Source organism: Terrapene carolina, unplaced genomic scaffold (assembly GCF_002925995.2).
Source record: "Terrapene carolina triunguis isolate 2854851 unplaced genomic scaffold, T_m_triunguis-2.0 Scaffold84, whole genome shotgun sequence".
Lineage (NCBI taxonomy): Eukaryota > Metazoa > Chordata > Testudines > Emydidae > Terrapene > Terrapene triunguis.
The window spans coordinates 27,209,380-27,227,542 of NW_020664435.1; the positions used below are offsets into that span (position 1 = coordinate 27,209,380).

The 18,163-nt window shown below is 41.6% G+C and overlaps 1 protein-coding gene across 2 annotated transcripts in view; it reads right to left on the reverse strand.

The window, feature by feature from the left end:
- GLCCI1 (glucocorticoid induced 1) overlaps window positions 1-18,163 on the reverse strand; it is a 92,660-nt gene that overhangs the window by 40,973 nt on the left and 33,524 nt on the right. For both annotated transcript variants that reach the window (XM_024205641.3, XM_024205640.3), the window contains exon 3: window positions 6,214-6,300. In XM_024205641.3, coding sequence (XP_024061409.1) covers window positions 6,214-6,300 — 87 coding nt within the window. The remainder of the gene's footprint in view (window positions 1-6,213; window positions 6,301-18,163) is intronic.

Genomic DNA, 18,163 nt, shown 5'->3' on the forward strand with positions numbered 1-18,163 from the left:
TGCCATTCAGAATCGGCTCGCGTGTTGGCACGCATGCCGTAGGTTGCCGACCCCTGCTCTAGGATCCTGCGGGGTGGGAGTGTCCCAGAACTCGGGCTGCAGCCTAAGCCCGGAAGTCTACACAGCAGTTAAACAGCCCTGCAGTCCAAGCCCTGTGAGCCCCAGTTAGCTGGCATGGGCCAGCCACAGGTGTCTAATTGCAGAGTAGACATTTCCTGTGACAATGAGCACAGGAACTGAGAGCAGGGAGATTGTCTCTTCTGTGATCTGTGCCCCCGCTGCTGGCCCCCAAGCAGGATGGAAGAAGGATGTAGGTGGCTTATATTCAGAGGGGGGCAAGAGCCAACTCTTGTTGGGAGACAGAGAATGGGACTGGCTGGGCAAAGACCCTGGAACTTCAAGCCAAGGAGAGGAAAAATGGGGGGAGCAAACTAGGAACCAGACAGACTGGCTGTGGAACTGGAAACTGACAGACGGGCTACGCTAGAGGCCTGGAGAGACTGGGGGGGGGAGGAGTGAGAGCCTGGGACTGGCTGGGAAAAGAGCCTGGTGGGGTGGGGGGAGAAACAGAACTGGTTTGAGGAGCTTAGGGAGCCCAGACAAGGAAACTAGGACTAGCTGGGCAAGGAGACTGGATAGGGAGCTGGGGGTGGGGGCAAAAAGAAAAGAAAGGACAGATACAGGGTGGTGCGTACACGTGAAGAAGGGATCAGGCTTGGAGAGAAACAAGGTCAGAAGGATCTGTAACCAGGAGAACACACTCCCTTTCAGAAACTGGAATGGAACCCAAGATTCATGAGTCTCACCATTCCTGTTGTCAGCAAATATCTGAAATCCATGGTCAACAGGTATGTCTCACCGCCTCCCAGTGAGTTGTTCGCATAAGAGGATGACAACCTGCTACTGATGGAGGTTAGTTACCTGTAACTGGAGATCCTACAAGATGTGTGGTCCTTTTCTGTATTCTACATGTGGGTACGCATTTGCTCCATGCATCTGAGATCAGAGAACTGGCAAGTAACATCCGTTGGTCCATGCCTGCACCATGTTGCTCCTCATACTTAGGGTACGTCTTCACTACCCACCATATCGGCGGGTAGCGATCGATTTATCGGGGATCGATATATCCCATTAAGACGTGATATATCGATCCCCGAACGCGCTCCCCGTCGACTCCAGAACTCCACCGGAGTGAGCGGCGGTAGCGGAGTTGACGGGGGAGCTGCGGCTGTCGATCCCGCGCCATGTGGACCCCAGGTAAGTCGATCTAAGATACTTTGACTTCAGCTATGCTATTCACGTAGCTGAAGTTGCGTATCTTAGATCGACCCCACCCCAGTGTAGACCAGCCCTTAGTACCAAGGTCGTAAGGTGTGGTGCAGACCGACTGCATCTCTAGTTCCTTCTCTACTGTGAATCCAGAAATGATCCAAAGCAGAGGAGAAGGAAGGCAGGTAATGGAATACAAATAGGGACCACACATCTCAAAGAGCCTCCAGTTACAGGTAAGTAACCTAGAGTTCCGTCTATACCTTCACAAAGCATTATGCTTTAGTCCAAGCCTCTTCTGCAGATGCAGAATTACAGACATCTATAGCACCTGCATCTTAACACCCTCCCGCACTCCTGCACCTGTCAATGCTGCTTACCAGTCACCTATGCATGGAATACACATAGGGATCAGCACTTGCAGGAAAATGGAGGTTGCTGCCCTACAAATGTCCAGTATAGGCACTTCTTGAAAAGGAAACTACTGAGATTCCCTGTGTTCTCATGGTATGGGCCCATATCCTGTGCAGGGGAGGCAGATGAGCTAACTGACAGCAAAGGATGATGCAGCCAGAGACCTGGTCTGTGGGTGACTTCTCTTATCAGGCTGTTCATGGCCTGGAATCTGTCCTTAGGGAAGTAGGGATCCCATGGATTAGTTATATAAGGGGGGACCCCAAGGCATTGGGTACCATCGGTTTCCCAGATAATTGTGTCTGGCTGGAGGATGGGTCCGAGACATCCTAGAGCAGGGGTTCTCAAACTGGGGGTTGGGAACCCTATTGGGGTCGCGAGCTGTCAACCTCCACCCCAAACTCCGCTTTGCCTCCAGCATTTATAATGGTGTTAAATATATAAAAAAGTGTTTTTAATTTATAAGGGGGTGGTTGCACTCAGAGACTTGTTATGTGAAAGGGGTCACCAGTAAAAAAGTTTGAGAGCCACTGTCCTAGAGACTCTGTTCAGGCCAACTGCTAGCCTCTGTATGTGGAGGTGATGACTTGTCTGAGACGTTGGATTCAGCCAACGAGAAGGGAGATTCTGGCTACATCAGGGGTGTCATCAGTAACAGCAGATGAAGATGCCAATTTATGGACAGAGTAGGGGAGTAGCTCCTTTTCATTAAGGTGAGTTTCTGTCCTGGTGTCAAGATGTCCCTTAGGAGGACGAGATCCAGAAAAAAAAAAAAGAGGGGATTGAAGGTAAGGAAAGGTGCAAATATCCTCCAGAAAGTTATAAGTGTCAGTCTGTCCCAGAGTGCAGGGTGCCAAGTAGTCAGAACTGATCCGGTGTGTCCATGGACATGGTGGTCAACAAATCCTTCAAAAGTGAGTCAAGTGCTGTCGAAGAGGAGTCCAACTTGGAGCTCTCTGTTGATGCCAGTGGGTGCTGATCCTTTGGTTCATGAGCTGGAGCCAATATCGACAGATCCTCTCTCTTTCACACCTTACCCTTGTGGGTGGGAGGTTTAGGCAGACCTAAGTCTTTAGGACTTGTACACAAAGACTCACAAAACCCGGACAGAGTCAGGGAGGGATCCTTTCTTTTAGGAGCAAACCTAGAAGGGAATCTGCTCTGGTTCCTATGAGAGTGCCTCTTACTCTCATGCAAGGCAACCATTCCTTGGACTAAACAGCTTTGGCCTCTGCTCCAGAGTTTGTGCTTGGAGGAGCGCTGCTTGCAGACAGCAGCTGCTGAACTGGGGGGTCCCCTAGGCCTTCTGCAAGAGATACTCCCTCACTGCTGACTGAGAAAGAGCGGAGGCAGGAGACACAGTTCTTAAATCCTGGATTCTGCACATAGTCCTTCTCCCAAGGTAGGAAAAATGGGAAGGGTCCCCGAGATGAGGAAAACTACTCTACATTAACTGTAGAACTCCTAAAGCACTAAAAACAGTAATCTCTAATACTATGTACAAAAGTACTTATAGGTAGAAAGACAAAGAAGCTTTGGACATAGAGGATTCTGATTCAAGCAATAAGAAGGAACTGGAGAGGCTGTCAGTCCACACCATAGGTGCCGACTCCGTGGCTGCTCCGGGACTGGACCACCCACGGTGAAAAATTGGTGGGTGTTCTGCACCCAGCGGCAGCTCTCTCACATCCGCCTCCTCCCCTGAGCGCGCCGTGGCTCCGCTTCTCCCCCTAGGTCCCAGCGCTCGCAAGTGCTGGGAGGGAGAGGGAGGAGGGGGAACGTGGTGCTCTCGAGGAAGAGGCGGGGACGGGGTGGGGATTTGGGGAAGGAGTCCAATAGGGGTTGGAATGGGGGCAGAGGCGGAGTCGGGCTGGGGATTGAGCATCCACCGGCGCCTGAAAAAGTTGGCACCTATGGTCCACACCTCTCCTTATACCCTCGATACTAAGCATGAGGAGTGCCAGGGCACAGGTGTGGCCCAATGGACGCTACTTGCAAATTCTCTCATCTGAGGTGCATGGACTGCATGCGTACCCATGTGTGGAATACACACAGGAACCAGCACTTGAAGGAGAACCATCAGTTATTGTTGGCTCAAGTGGCAAAGATCTGTGCTATGCATCTAAAGGTTCTAACCCTAATGATGACCAATCTCTGAAGATGAATCAGGGTTGTGTAGTGAAAAGAGGCTGTCTTCTGTAGGACTCATGCCTCCTTTGTTACAGAAATCAGAAGGTGGGAAGCTAATTAGGTAAAGAATGTCACGAAGAGAAAAGTGGTCTCATGCCTAAGGCAGCTGAAGGCTGACCTGGAGAACTGGATTCCAGACCTGGACCTGCCAGAGATTTCCCTTGTGATGCTAGGCAAGTCACTTAAAACAAATTTTTCACAGGGAGTCAATAATTTTGTAATCTTTGTTTTCCGGTGTGAAACTTGAGACCACAGGGGTCTGATTTGCAGAAGGGCTGAACATTCACAGCTACAACTGAAGTCAATGGGAACTGTGGTTTGAACATCTAAAGTGCTAGTTGAAATATCAGGTCCTAGCCATTTCAAGCCGGACTCCCAATGTTAGTATACACTTTCAACCTTCATCTGTCTATACCTCAGACTGTAAAATGGTGATAATATCTCACACACCCTCCATGCAAGGTTGTTGTGAAAATAAATTAAAGTTTATGAAGCACTCAGATACTGTAGTGATGAACACCACAGAAAAGCCCCCAAGAAATTAATGATTCTGTATTCAGGGCAAAAGTTGAATAGTGTGCAATAAAAAACACCTACAACCACACATTAAACAATAAGGATAACACAAAATATTGAACAGCTGCTAATTCAGTGAGCACTATCCATCTTGTGCACTGAATGAGGCAGGGGTCCTGTGGAAAAAAAATTGTAATTGTGTAAACCAACACTGCTCAGACAACCTTAATTCTTGTATTTTCTAACTTTTGAGTACTAAACTTTGCAATCTTAACATTGGTTTACAGTAAGGTTTTTTTTTTAAAATGAAATATAACCCAAACTTAAGCACAACGAGCTTTACTTCAATTAATTAATATATCCATCCCCATGGACATTTTAATGCTGCATCTATTTCCTGATTTCAATCACTTAGCCTCTTCCTCACCAAGCCTCAAAAATCATGACCAGCCATGACTTAATTTGCTCCACTTCTTGAGCTCTTAAAAAGTAATATACCTCATTCATTGTATGAATCATAGGACTGGAAGGGACCTTGAGAGATCATTTAGTTCAGTCCCCTGCACTCACGGCAGGACTAAGTATTATCTAGACCATCCCTGACAGGTGTTTGTCTAACCTGCTCATCACTTAAGATTTTTTAAGGAGATTCCACAACCTCCCTAAACAATTTATTCCAGTGCTTAACCACCCTAACAGTTAGGAATTTTTTCCTAATGTCCAACCTAAACCTCCCTTGCTGCAATTTAAGCCCATTGTTTCTTGTCCTGTCCTCAGAGGTTAAGAAGAACAATTTTTCTCCCTTCTCCTTTTAACAACCTTTTATGTACTTTAAAACTGTTATCATGTCCCTTCTCAGTCTTCTCTTCACCAGACTAAACAAACCCAATTTTTTCAATCTTTCTTCGTAAGTCATGTTTTCTAGACCTTTAATTATTTTTGTTGCTCTTCTCTAGATTTTCTCCAATTTGTCCACATCTTTCCTGAAATGTGGCGCCCAGAACTGGACACAATACTCCAACTGAAGCCTAATTATCACTGAGTAGAGCGGAAGAATTACTTCTCGTGTCTTGCTTACAACACTCCTGCTAAATCAACCCCAGAAAGATGTTTGCTTTTTTTTCCATCAATGTTACACTGTTGACTCATATTTAGCTTGTGGTCCACTAAGACCCCCAGATCCCTTCTGAGGCAGTCATTTCCCATTTTGTATGTGTGCAGCTGATTGTTTCTTCCTAATTGGAGTACTTTGAATTTGTCCTTACTGAATTTCATCCTATTTACTTCAGACCATTTCTCCAGTTTGTCCAGATCATTTTGAATTTTAATCCTATCCTCCAAAGCACTTGCAACCCCTCCCAGCTTGGTATTGTCCGCAAAGTTCATAAGTGTACTCTCTATGCCATTATCTAAATCATTGATGAAGATATTGAACAGAACCAGACCCAGAACTGATCCCTGCGGGACCCCACTCATTATGCCCTTCCAGCATGACTGTGAACCACTGATAACTACTCTCTGGGAGGCTACTCTCCGGAAACTTTCACTGAACAGGGAAAATTCCTAAGTGGCAAATCTGTCTCTACACCAGCCACTCCTGCTCCTCCTCCAGGGCCAAAAGGTTGAGCTGGGGAGAGATGGTTCAGCTGGCACAAAATAAAGCAGCCCTAAAGTCACTCTGTCTTGAACTAGGGGCTGAACCTGCATGGGTGATGGTGTGCACGCACAGACTTTCCAGGCTCCAAAATACTAGCGTGAAACTTTTTTTAAAAATGCATTACAATTTTGGCCTGTCGAGTACCTACTTCATGTAAAACTATTTACCTCTTTTAGTTGATCAGCACTCCCCCATGATGCTGAACGCTGATGCGATCTCTTTTCTGATCCCTCTTCTGCCCAACAGCTAGGTGTCTAAAGAAAACAAATAGCAAATGTGAGGTTTTTAGTTCAACTTCTACCTGCTATTTTATATTAATATACTGAATTCACCATGTAAGAGACAAACTTTCTGCACAACGTACTGGTCTCATCTTCCAGCAATGTATTGAAACATTCAGTATACTGTCTGCACATGCATGTAAATGCATACTTCAAAAACCGACATACTTGTAGTGAGAATGTTCTCAATGCATATGAAGTTAGTTAGTGAAAATATAGACAATTCTAAACATTTTCTCCTTTCAACAGTAACTGCACCTCCCATCAAGTCCTTCCATTTCATCACCTTTATTTCATTCATTCATGACCTCCCATCAAGGTCAGCTCAGCACAGAATGGCAGTTACAGAAGTTATAATTTTTCTAACAGACTCTTTCTTTTTATTATGTGGAGTTAAAATGCTTTGCTGCAGTGTGGTCACAATAGTCTATTAATTTTAATTTAAGGTTGTAAATATGTATCAATAACTTAAATGGGAGAACAACAGAACACTGTAATTTAAAAAACAATTACCACCAATACCTGAAAGCCAAATAAGCGAAAGTTAAGGTGGTTATTTACACATTGGAAAATGTGGAAATATTGGAGTTAAGGCAGGTTTTCAAGCCTATCATACAAATAGGTTAGTCACTCAGACAGTATTTCATGACCTCTCTCTTACTACAAAATAAGGCTCTGATTCTACAGAGAAACACTCTTGCATGCATCTTTGCACATAAGTAGGTCCTCTGAGTTTAGGGAACTACTTATGTACATAAAATTACTCATGTATGTTTGCAGGATTGGGACCTTACCTCTCCACAACCACCAACACCAGCAATTTTAAAGCAAAAAGACTGAAAGGAATCTGGTGTGTTTTCTATTTTTCATCACTGTTCAAAGAGCTAGCAGAATTTCTACAGGATTACAAGAAATAATGAAAAAGACAATCCAACAGCACAAGTTGCTCCAATTTAAAAAAAAACAACCCTGGAATATATGGCTTTCACAACACTTTAGACAGTTAGATTAGAAAGCAATAGAAATGTAAATTCTGTTAACTATATAAAAATATTGTAAACCTAATCCTCACATTATAAAAGATGAAGGCCAAACAGTACAAAATGAATTATAAAAAAAAAAAAAAAAAAAAAGAGACACTGCCCCATGAGGCGGCAGAAACAGGAAGCCCTCCTGCTTAAACGTTTTTATGTGAGTCAGAGGCAGCAGCAGCAGGAGTCTAAATAGAGAAATTGGGGAACAGGATCAAGTCCTTCCCCCCTCTGCACTCCTGATTTAATTGGTGAGGGAAGCAGAACTGACAACTAATGTAGACAAAGCTCTGGAGTTAGTACATTTTTTTACTGGTGAGAAGTGACTGGAAAAAGAATCAGTAGTCTACCCCAGTCTATTTTCATTTACTATACGCACAGTCTGTTATTATCTTGAACAAAGAGTAATTGACAGCAAAAGCAACAGCTGCAGAGTTTAAAATTTACATTTACTTTTAAGAACTCCAGCAGCAGCAATGTGAAATGTGGATACAGAAAGGCTGGAACACTTTACTTGCGCTACAACTGGTTTAATAATGAAAGACAGAGACACAGAAAACAACAAACAACTCACTGACTTCAGAATCATAGGTCTAGCATTCTCTTCAGTCTGCCTCTGACCTTATTTTCTGCTAAAATCCTAGCCCTCTGTGCCCCTAAGTTGCCTCAAAGTTCTTCTGTGGATATACTGCTAAATCAGGTCACAGCCTTTCAAACAGTTATTAATGTGAGTATCTTTACATAAGTAGTCTCGGTAAGCTTAACAGGACTATTGTATCAATTTACTTGTGTGTGAAGGAGTTTACAGGACCGGGTCCTTTGCTTGCAACACTACACTACAGTGATTCCTCAAATACAGCATTTAAGTCAGGCAACACCATATTTGACTCCAAGAGCATCAATATTCACACAGGTAAAAAGAAAATTCAGGTTCTGAAGGCTTAAAATAACATGCAGTTCTTTGAATATCTTCAGCCCGCCAGCATCTCTCCCTCAGAACTGTTACGTTGCTGCTTTCAACTCTGTCTTAACCTCATGTCAAACATTAATATTTTTGTAAAAATACGTGTGCGCTCTGTCATCCCAAAATACTATGGGCATAGACTCATATGTATATCCTATTCGAACAAGACTAACCTTTAAAACAAACAAACAAACAAACAAAAACTCTTACTACAATCAAACAGGGCTTCTGTTTTTGCAAATATACGTAAACTAAAGTGGTAACATATCTATTACTCCCCAAACACTGTTAAACCCATCTCACAAAAACTGTGTGGGAAGGAAGGCCTTAAAAACATCCTGTTTCAAAGAGTATTTTTTCTATTTGTATTACTTGTTGGGTAGCCTTTTCAAGTTTCATTTTGTTTTCAATTCTACAAAAAGTGTGTATTCATGGCAGCTTAACATTAACATCCTTGTCCTACAATTACACCTAATTTCCTCATTTATAGAATTGTCAAGAATATTAAATAGCAAAATAAAGTAACAGCAACATCAGACCACAATGAGTCACAACAGCAAGGATGTTGCAGTTCAGGCCAGAAGCAGGAGCTAACTAACCATGTTTTTACAGATGTCTTCTGCTTAAAGAGAATGTGGTAACAACAGATAAGGGATCAGCAGCAGTATTACAGTAGCATCTACACCTCCAAACAAGATCAGGGCCCTCTTGTGTTATCTATAGAGATAAGAGATGGTCCTTGCTCCAAAGAGTTTACAATCTTAGTTTAAACCAGGGATTGGCAACCTTTGGCACACGGCTCGCCAGGGTAAGCACCCTGGCGGGCTGGGCTGGTTTGTTTACCTGCCACGTCCGCAGGTTCAGCCGATTGCGGCTCCCACTGGCCGCGGTTCGCTGCTCCAAGCGAATGGGGCTGGCGGGAAGCGGCAGCCGCGATCGGCCGAACCTGCGGACGTGGCAGGTAAACAAACCGACCCAGCCCGCCAGGGTGCTTACCCTAGCGAGCCGCGTGCCAAAGGCTGCCGATCCCTGGTTTAAAACAAGATAATATGGCAGCTGGGTTAAACTAAATGAGAGTGGAAAGGACAGGATAACACAATTCTGCAATATCCTTCTCAAGTTAAAAAGGTGGAGTGAGCTGCTATTTTGGGATATGAAGGTCCAGGGTTCAATTCTCCATTGAGAGAAATTGTTCGCAGGAGACCAAAATAGAGGGGGAAAAACCTCCAACGATAATACATTTGGTTGCTTTCCTCAATCCCAATTTGCATTATACCATCCCATTGTTCTAATTTACCCAATTTTGTGAAGAATGGTGTTTCCTCCAAAATGTGTATGGTAATTCTGCCCTGCTTTTTCATGCCTGACAGATATACGTACCTCCAAACATTCTTCTCACTGCATTTAGATCAGAAATGGTGCAGATTGCACCATCACCTCTGCAATTTACCCAAATTCTAAATAAACTACACTTTTCTACCAGTCCTCTGCATTAGCTACTATATCTAGCTTGTTTTTCAGAACCAGATACAAATCATCATAAAGGGAAAGCCAATCTAGCTTTTATAAAAGGTAGTAATTTTTTGAAAGTTTTCAGCTAAGAATTGTGGCCAGGAAACAGTAGTAGGGTGATCTTTGCATAGCACAGTAGAAATTTTAAAGCAGTGATGGAGCAGTCACTTAAAAGTACAATACTAAAGGAACTTACCTGACACTTAGGAGGAGCTCTACATCAACTGCTGATAATTAGGTCTGTGTTTCTTCATTTATTAATCTTAAAAGGGCCAATGGACCTTCAGGAGAGTTAGGGTATAACTGGACCATGTGGGCCACACCTGGGAGCAATCAGGTACTCCAGATAATTAATAATGGAACAGCTGAGCTAGAAAGAGTCTGCTAGAAAAGCATCAAGAAAAAGTTACTTAGAAGGAAAGGTGGGACAAAAAGTTCTCTCTAGAGAAGCCCCTTGGCTGTTGCAGGCTGGAGGAACCCACAAGAGGTGAGGTTAGAATACACCTCTCTGGGGACAAGCTCTGAATGAAGATTTACAGGTGACAATAAGAGTCACAATAGAACTATTGTGGTCCCTGGGGAAGGGAGACAGTGAGGAGCTCTTGTCAATAAGCTCTAGAAAGGGAGCTGGTGTCTCCCTCTACACCAGAGAGGCCTACAGTTTGAGTCCAGCTCCTGGGAAGGGAGTAGGAAGACCACCAGGGAGCAGAGTAGGCTACTTTGTGGGGGGAACCCTAGCTTAGGGTACAATAGATGGAAGAAACCCACTGGGACTAGCTTAGGCTCCTGTGGAAGAAGTCTTGAGGGTAGGACTTATAAGGGAGAATACCCTGCTATGGAAGAGAAGCTCTGCAGGGGCCAGGAAAAGGAGCCCAGACGCAGAAGACTTCAACTGTTCAAAAGGCAAAGCAGAAGCTGTTATTAGTTTTAAGATTTATTTTTTGAATTTCATTTGGACTATTCTGTTACCTCAAAAGGGATTTGGACTTTATGACTTGGCCAGAAGACTGAGTCACAGAAGACCCAGTGAGAGACAGACAGCCTGCAGAAAGAGCCCAGTATACTGGCAACGCAACAGGGTGCTCTAAGGATGTGTGAAGCTCCATCACACATACATACAAGACTAAACAAAAACAATGGTTCTGTTTGAAATTGCCAAGTTCCAATCACTTAAATGTTCTTACTATTTTTGCTATTTTTACCACAGTACATAGTCCAGAGCATATAATCTTTTGAATCTGGCAGCACTTTAATGTTTTATTTTTTTTTTTTAAAACATCCAAATGCACACTATATGCTTTACAACTCAAAGACATGGTTCTTGCCACAAAAGCTAGTAATGGATCTGATGTTATGAGTGTGGACAACAAACAGCAGGATGGGGATGAGGTGACAATGAGATCATCTGCTATGCAGTGTGCATGTGTTTTTAAAATGCTTTATTGAACTGAGTATACAGGAACAAAGACTACTACTATATATAGAAGGACTTGTATTGGCCCAAAGATTTGTGAAGTCAAACATTAAGCATGTAAATAATTTTAATCATGTCAGTAGTCCACTAGAAGGCACTGGGAATACTTGTGTGAAATATTGCTACTCAAATTGGTAAATATATGCATCCCCAGCCTACAGGGAGCATAATGAAAAGAGCATTTTATACAACTGCATGTAGCCAAGGATTCTGAGTTTTGTATTTCTCAGACTATAATAAATCAGTTAACTGATGATGCACTGAAATTTGAAATCCATCAATGTGGTATCAGCAATGGAAATCAGAAAACTGCAAAAATCCCACAAACATGCAGAAATCTGTTTGAAAAGAAAACAGCATCATTTTCACAGGGGATACACAATCCCTGAATCCCATTCCTACAGATCATTATTTGCTGTACATTTTCCTTAGTATTTTTGTAGTTTAAAAACAGTATTAAGTAGCAACATTTTCTGTATATTTCCAAACATCTGATATGTCTCTCTTTATGGAGATCTATAAAGACCATGAATTAAAAAATAACTTTAAATGTTGTTTGTGTTGATATATTGTGTAAATACCCAAAATCATCATTCTGCAAAGGCTTCCAGATTTGGAATTTTTTTAAAATTATGATCAGGTCATTTATAACAAAGAGTAATAGGGAGGGATTTTAATAAATAAAAGCTTGGCAGATCAGAAAAAGAGGGCATTCCATATAGGTCATGACATGGTGAAAGGCACGGAGAAGCTTGTGGGAAGAAGTGAACAAATGGGCTAGCAGCACTGGTGGTGCACAGAGGACAGAAATGATGTAGTAAGAGATTAGGTTGAACAGATATGAAAGGCCCTGATAGGAAGTTTAAACTTTATAGGATAGGGAAAAGGGGGAAATCAGTGGAGGAATTCAAAGGGATGACGACAAGGGGACATCAAGAGGTGAGATTACTTTAGCGGATGTTGGCTGTTATTAAAACTGATATTGGATTTTTGAATGTTAAGGACATAAGAACGGCCATACTGCGTCAGACCAAAGGTCCATCTAGCCCAGTATCCTGTCTTCTGACAGTGGCCAATGCCAGGTGCCACAGAGGGAATGAACAGAACAAGTAATCATCAAGTGATCCATCCCCTGACGCCCATTACCAGCTTCTGGCAAACAGAGGCTAGGGACACCATCCTTGTCCAGCCCGGCTAATAGCCATTGATGGACCTACCCTCAATGAACTTATCTAGTTCTTTTTTGAACTCTGTTATGGCCTTCACAACATCCTCTGGCAAAGAGTTTCACAGGTTGACTGTGTGTTGTGTGAAAAAATACTTCCTTTTGTTGGTTTTAAATCTGCTGCCTATTAATTTCATTGGGTGACCCCTAGTTCTTGTGTTATGAGGAGTAAATAACACTTCCTTATTTACTTTCTCCACATCAGTCATGATTTTATTGACCTCTATCATATCCCCCTTTAGTAGTCTTTTTTCCAAACGGAAAAGTCCCAGTCTTTTTAATCTCTCGTCATACGGAAGCCGTTCCATACCCCTAATAATTTTTGTTGCCCTTTTCTGAACCTTTTCCAATTCCAATATATCTTTTTTTGAGATGGGACAACCACATCTGCACACAGTATTCAAGATGTGGGCGTACCATGGATTTATATAGCGGGAATATGATATTTTTTATCCCTTTCTTAATTATTCCCAACATTCTGTTCATTTTTTTTTTTTTTTGGACTGCCGCTGCACACTGAGTGGATGTTTTCAGAGAACTATCCACAATGACTCCAAGTTCTCTTTCTTGAATGGTAACAGCTAATTTAGACCCCATCATTTTATATGTATAGTTGGGATTATGTTTTCCAATGTGCATTACTTTGCATTTATCAACATTGAATTTCATCTGCCATTTTGTTGCCCAGTAACCCAGTTTTGAGAGATCCTTTTGTAGCTCTTCGTAGTCTGCCTGGGACTTAACTATCTTGAGTAGTTTTGTATCATCTGCAAATTTTGCCACCTCACTGTTTACAGCTTTTTCCAGATCATTTATGATTTGAATAGGTCTGGGCCCATTACAGACCTCTGGGGGACACCACTGTTTACCTCTCTCCATTCTGAAAACTAACCATTTATTCCTACCTTTTGTTTCCTATCTTTTAACCAGTTACCAATCCATAAGAGGACCTTCACTCTTATCCCATAACACCTTACTTTGCTTAAGAGTCTTTGGTGAGGGACCTTATCAAAGGCTTTCTGAAAATCTAAGTACACTGTATCCGCTGGATCCCCCTTGTCCACATGCTTGTTGGCCCCCTCAAAGAATTCTAGTAGATTGGTGAGGCATGATTTCCCTTTACAAAAGCCATGCTGACTCTTCCCCAACAAATTATGTTAGTCTATGTGATGAACATAATTTGTTGGGGAAGAGTTACAAGAATTCTAAATACATTTCTCCAGAAGGTGTTATTTGTGCTTCTCAAAAGAATAATCTAAATTAACCAGTTGCCTATTTGTGCATAAAAAGAATTCTGCATGATTTGGAATAACAAATTGCACAATGCATAGTTTAGCAGCATAAGTTTCCTGAAGAGAGCACCCAATCACCTTACTTCTGTTTGGTGTTTTTAAACAAAAACACCAAGGCTGGGTATGAGAAACCGAAAGTGAACAGAAGCTGACTAAATCAAAGTGTAATTAACTGTACTATTTTTTATGCTGTAATGCTCAAAGAAAACACATAAAGCTACACTACATTTAAACATTTTTCTAGTTTAAATCTAAGGTGCCACTTGTAAAGAAAATTTTCAAACGTTTATTTTAATTTTTTTCCCTTCCAATGATATTTTGAAACTGACAGTACATAACTCACTAGTGTCCTGATCCTATAGTCTGATCCAGCAGCATAGAATCCTTTGTCTGGGTAGTCTCACGGACTTCAAACAACATTCCTGAACCCATGAGTTTTATCTGATCACATTGCAGGATCATTACATGATCACTGTTTCAGACCAAGTCAGATCTGAAGTCCAAGGAAGTACAGTGGGTGTCCATAATTCTCCTTCTACATGGAAATAGTTTAAAATAGAGAATTTGTGATGTGACTGATACTATGTTTGAAATTATTATCATACAGAAGCCATTTTTCAACTTACTTCTAAAAACTGATTAAAGAATCAAATATTAAAAGCAAATATTATACCAAGTGTGTGGTAAAATATCAGCTCTTGGAAGGCGTGGCAGGGTAATGGAGAAGTATATTTCTCTTCCTCTTCTTCCCTATTTCTCACTAGTCACACACTGTTCAAGTCAACTTTAAAAAAAAAAAAAAAAAAGTGATATTTTCTTATTGGTGGCTTGGGTTCTCTGTGAAACCACTGTACTTTTCAGATGTTCCTTGTAATTATTGAAAACGTCTAGAAAATACTTCTCTGCACCCAACTGTTACCTTGCTCAGCCAAGAAGCACAAAGAAATTCATGAATACGGAGGTGACTACGATGGAAAGATCTGAACTGGTCATGAGACAAATACAGTAGGTCCTCACTTGTTGGTAGGAGTCAGTGACATCTGAAGCTCCAAAATTAAAAACAGCCTTTGTGCAGGGAGCTCTAGGAATACTTCACCACACAGGACACAGCTTGGGTGCACAAACATACAAAAAAAAAAAAAATCTCAACTGTTCTGATGTAATTGACACTTTTGTATATTTAGGGAGACATATTTGAAGATCAAGATGTAAGTAAATCTATATATGATTAAACCTTAACAAAATCCCTTGTGGCATCCAATGCTAATAACCAACACTGAACAATTTATTTAAATAAACTGATTGCCATCTGTTCAATCATGTCCACTACTTTGGTTATAAATTCTGGTTTCCCATGTTCTATAAATAGATGAATAAGCTATACAGTAGTTAGAGTAAAATACACGGTCATCTCTCAACACCAATTAAAAAAGGTGCCAATATTTCAGAGAATCAAGAAAATAACCAAAAAAGAGACTGGTAGTATAACTAGGTCTTTGTAAAGAGATGTGCATGTGAAGATATGTTTTGATGTACTTCACAATCTTCCCCCACCCCCCCATATGAAGCTGACTTCACCCTTCTATCATGATTCTAGTGTTCCTTTCCCATCCTGCAGAGATTCCTTATTTGATCATGCCTAAAAGTTGAATTTCACTAGCAGTTTTTTAAAGTCTTGTTTCTGAAGGGGGGGAAAAAGATGTGGAACACAACTCAATAGCCTAAACACTCATTTGAGCTCAGTAAGAAAATAGCTATTGCCAAATGACTGGAGTTCATAAATATTTACAGAATAAGTCTGCTCTGTTTCAATCACAACTGAAAAGGTTTCTTTGATGTTTTTGTTCTGAATTGTATGGAAATCTGGGACTATTTGTGAAGGGCAATATATGCATATATTGTATTACAGATGGGATAAAAGAAATGCTGACCACAACCTAAGATATTGAAATTCTCCTAAATGGAAAATATGGCTTTGGCTAGGTGACTTACTTTCTTCCTAATTCAAGACAAAGCATCATCCAATTAACTAGAATTTAGAAAATAAATCCAGGATCAATAATTTTGCGCTGGGTGTTTCACGAGAGTGCAAAAGCTCGTCACTTGTTCTTCTTTTGTGCTAAGATGGATTGTTGTGTCCCAGTGTGGCTGGGTAAGACAACAACATAGTGGCTATCTATAGGCTTCCAACAAAGATTCCTAAACAAACAAACAAAAAACAATTTCCTTGTCTCATTTTAAGTGTCTAATTCCTAAATTCATAAAGTCTTAAAGTGAGGCTCCTTGGTCATGGAATTTAAAAAGTGGATACCATTGACATACCCCTATGTTATGGAAAGGAAGCAGCTAAAGTTGAGAATTCTTTCTACTAAAAGTCAGATTTTTGGCCCTTCCTCAAAAAATAGTTTTCACTTCCAATTTTGCAACTGTGTTGGGTATCCAGAATTTTAAAGCAATTTGGACACAATTTTTTCTGACTTAGAAAAAATGTCAAGCGACTAATTCCTACTTTTGCCGCCATCCTTTATCTCAAGCAGCTTATCCTGGAAACTTTAAATTACATGAAAGTCTGATGAAATCCAGTGCCTGGGCACAGTTTTGAGACCTGGAAAGTTCGGAGAGGGGGATGGCCACCTATACTTGAATTTATCTGCTTTCCAAGTTATTAAAGACAAATGGCCAATTAGGAGCCTTGGCACTTTTTTAATTAAAGTTGCCAAACACATGGTGAAGATCTAAGCTTTCATAAAGCCACAAAGCAGAACCTCCCTACAAACCAACGGTGAAAAACACAGACTCCATGAACTCCATTAGAGACTTGCTATGCCAATCTAACATGAGATGCTGGTGCACTGTAGTGATGGGTGCTGGCATAAAAGCCTAAGGTAGGACTAAAGATTTATTATTTTTGATAGACTCATCTACCAAAATATTGGATTTCTAGACAGGTTTTCAGTAAATATTAGAAACACATAGTTGAAGTAGTTTGGTACACATTGTAAGTAGCTCACCAGTCAATTGTGCCGCATCCTCAGCCCCACTTATAATAGCACTTGACTACTTTAAGCAAGTGCTAAACCAGTCAATGGGACCAAAATGTTTGCACCAGACTCAGACAATACAGACTGCTGTGGAAAGATTATTGACATATAGAATGGACACCCCATTGCTTCAAGTTGTTTATAAAAGACCACAGTGCCAGTTCCTAGGCACTGGACTCTGTCAACCTAGATGTAACAGAACCTTGGCATCAGGTTAGATTGATCCACGGGGTTCTGGGGACCTCAGTGCCACAATCTTGGCTCCAAATTAGGTCAACCTAGAGGAAGCTGAGGACCTCTGTGAAATGTTGATGGCACCAGGATCTCAATACCATGTTAAGTGAGCACAGAAAATCCAGGGACCTCTGGTGCCCAATGTGGTCAGAACCCTGAATCTGGATTAGGTTGACCCAAGCTGATCCAAGGGCCTCTGTGCCATAGACAACTCTACGACAACTTTGAGAGTGGGCTCAGTCAGCTGGTTAAGATGAAGAATGCGGGCAACTCTTAAGCCAGGCAAAAGTCACTTAGGCTAGCAGATCTACAAAGTAGATGCTGGATTTGCATATTGCCAGACTTAGCTGACTGGGTTTGAGGAGCCTCCCCTGCCAGAAGGAATGCATAAGGTAGCCTTCCCGCTTGCGCAATCCAGAAAATATCCATACCAGAGAAGTACCATTTCTTCGTTGTTCTTTCAAATAAAGAAACCTGCCATAATTAAACAAAATCGTTTTGAAAAGGCAGAAAAAAAGGTAAGATTGACAAAGTATCTAGGACATGACATGCAATCAGAGTTCGCTGCAGCTTCAATGGTTAAGAAGGAACTGAGGAACAGTTGGGGTCACTCCCTCTTCTAACCTCTGACCCCTCTGTCAAGGAATAAGGGAAGACAAATGGGGAGACATCTTATGAAAGAAGAAAGTCTTGCATTTAGGCCTGAACATTATCAGGCTTCATCAGATCTCCTTCTATGAAGTATTCCTCACTGGGATTCTGCCATTAGAAAGAATAGGCCTCCTACATCCAAGAGATGCAAGCATCAACCAACTCTACTCAAAGCATTTCTATGAAGCACAGCTGTCTTGGAGAGTTGAAAGGTAGGGGCTGTAAGACACTGGCTAGCATAGGAATCACAGAAACTAATAACTCAGTAAAAAAAACTACCTTTGCAAAAAACTCTGATCATGCTGCATCACAGGCAAGAAAGTGCCTTGTATATCAGGACCTTAAATTCAATCAGGAAAAAAAAAAGTGAAGTGTCAGTTGGGCATCTTTTGAGCATTATATTTATATAAAG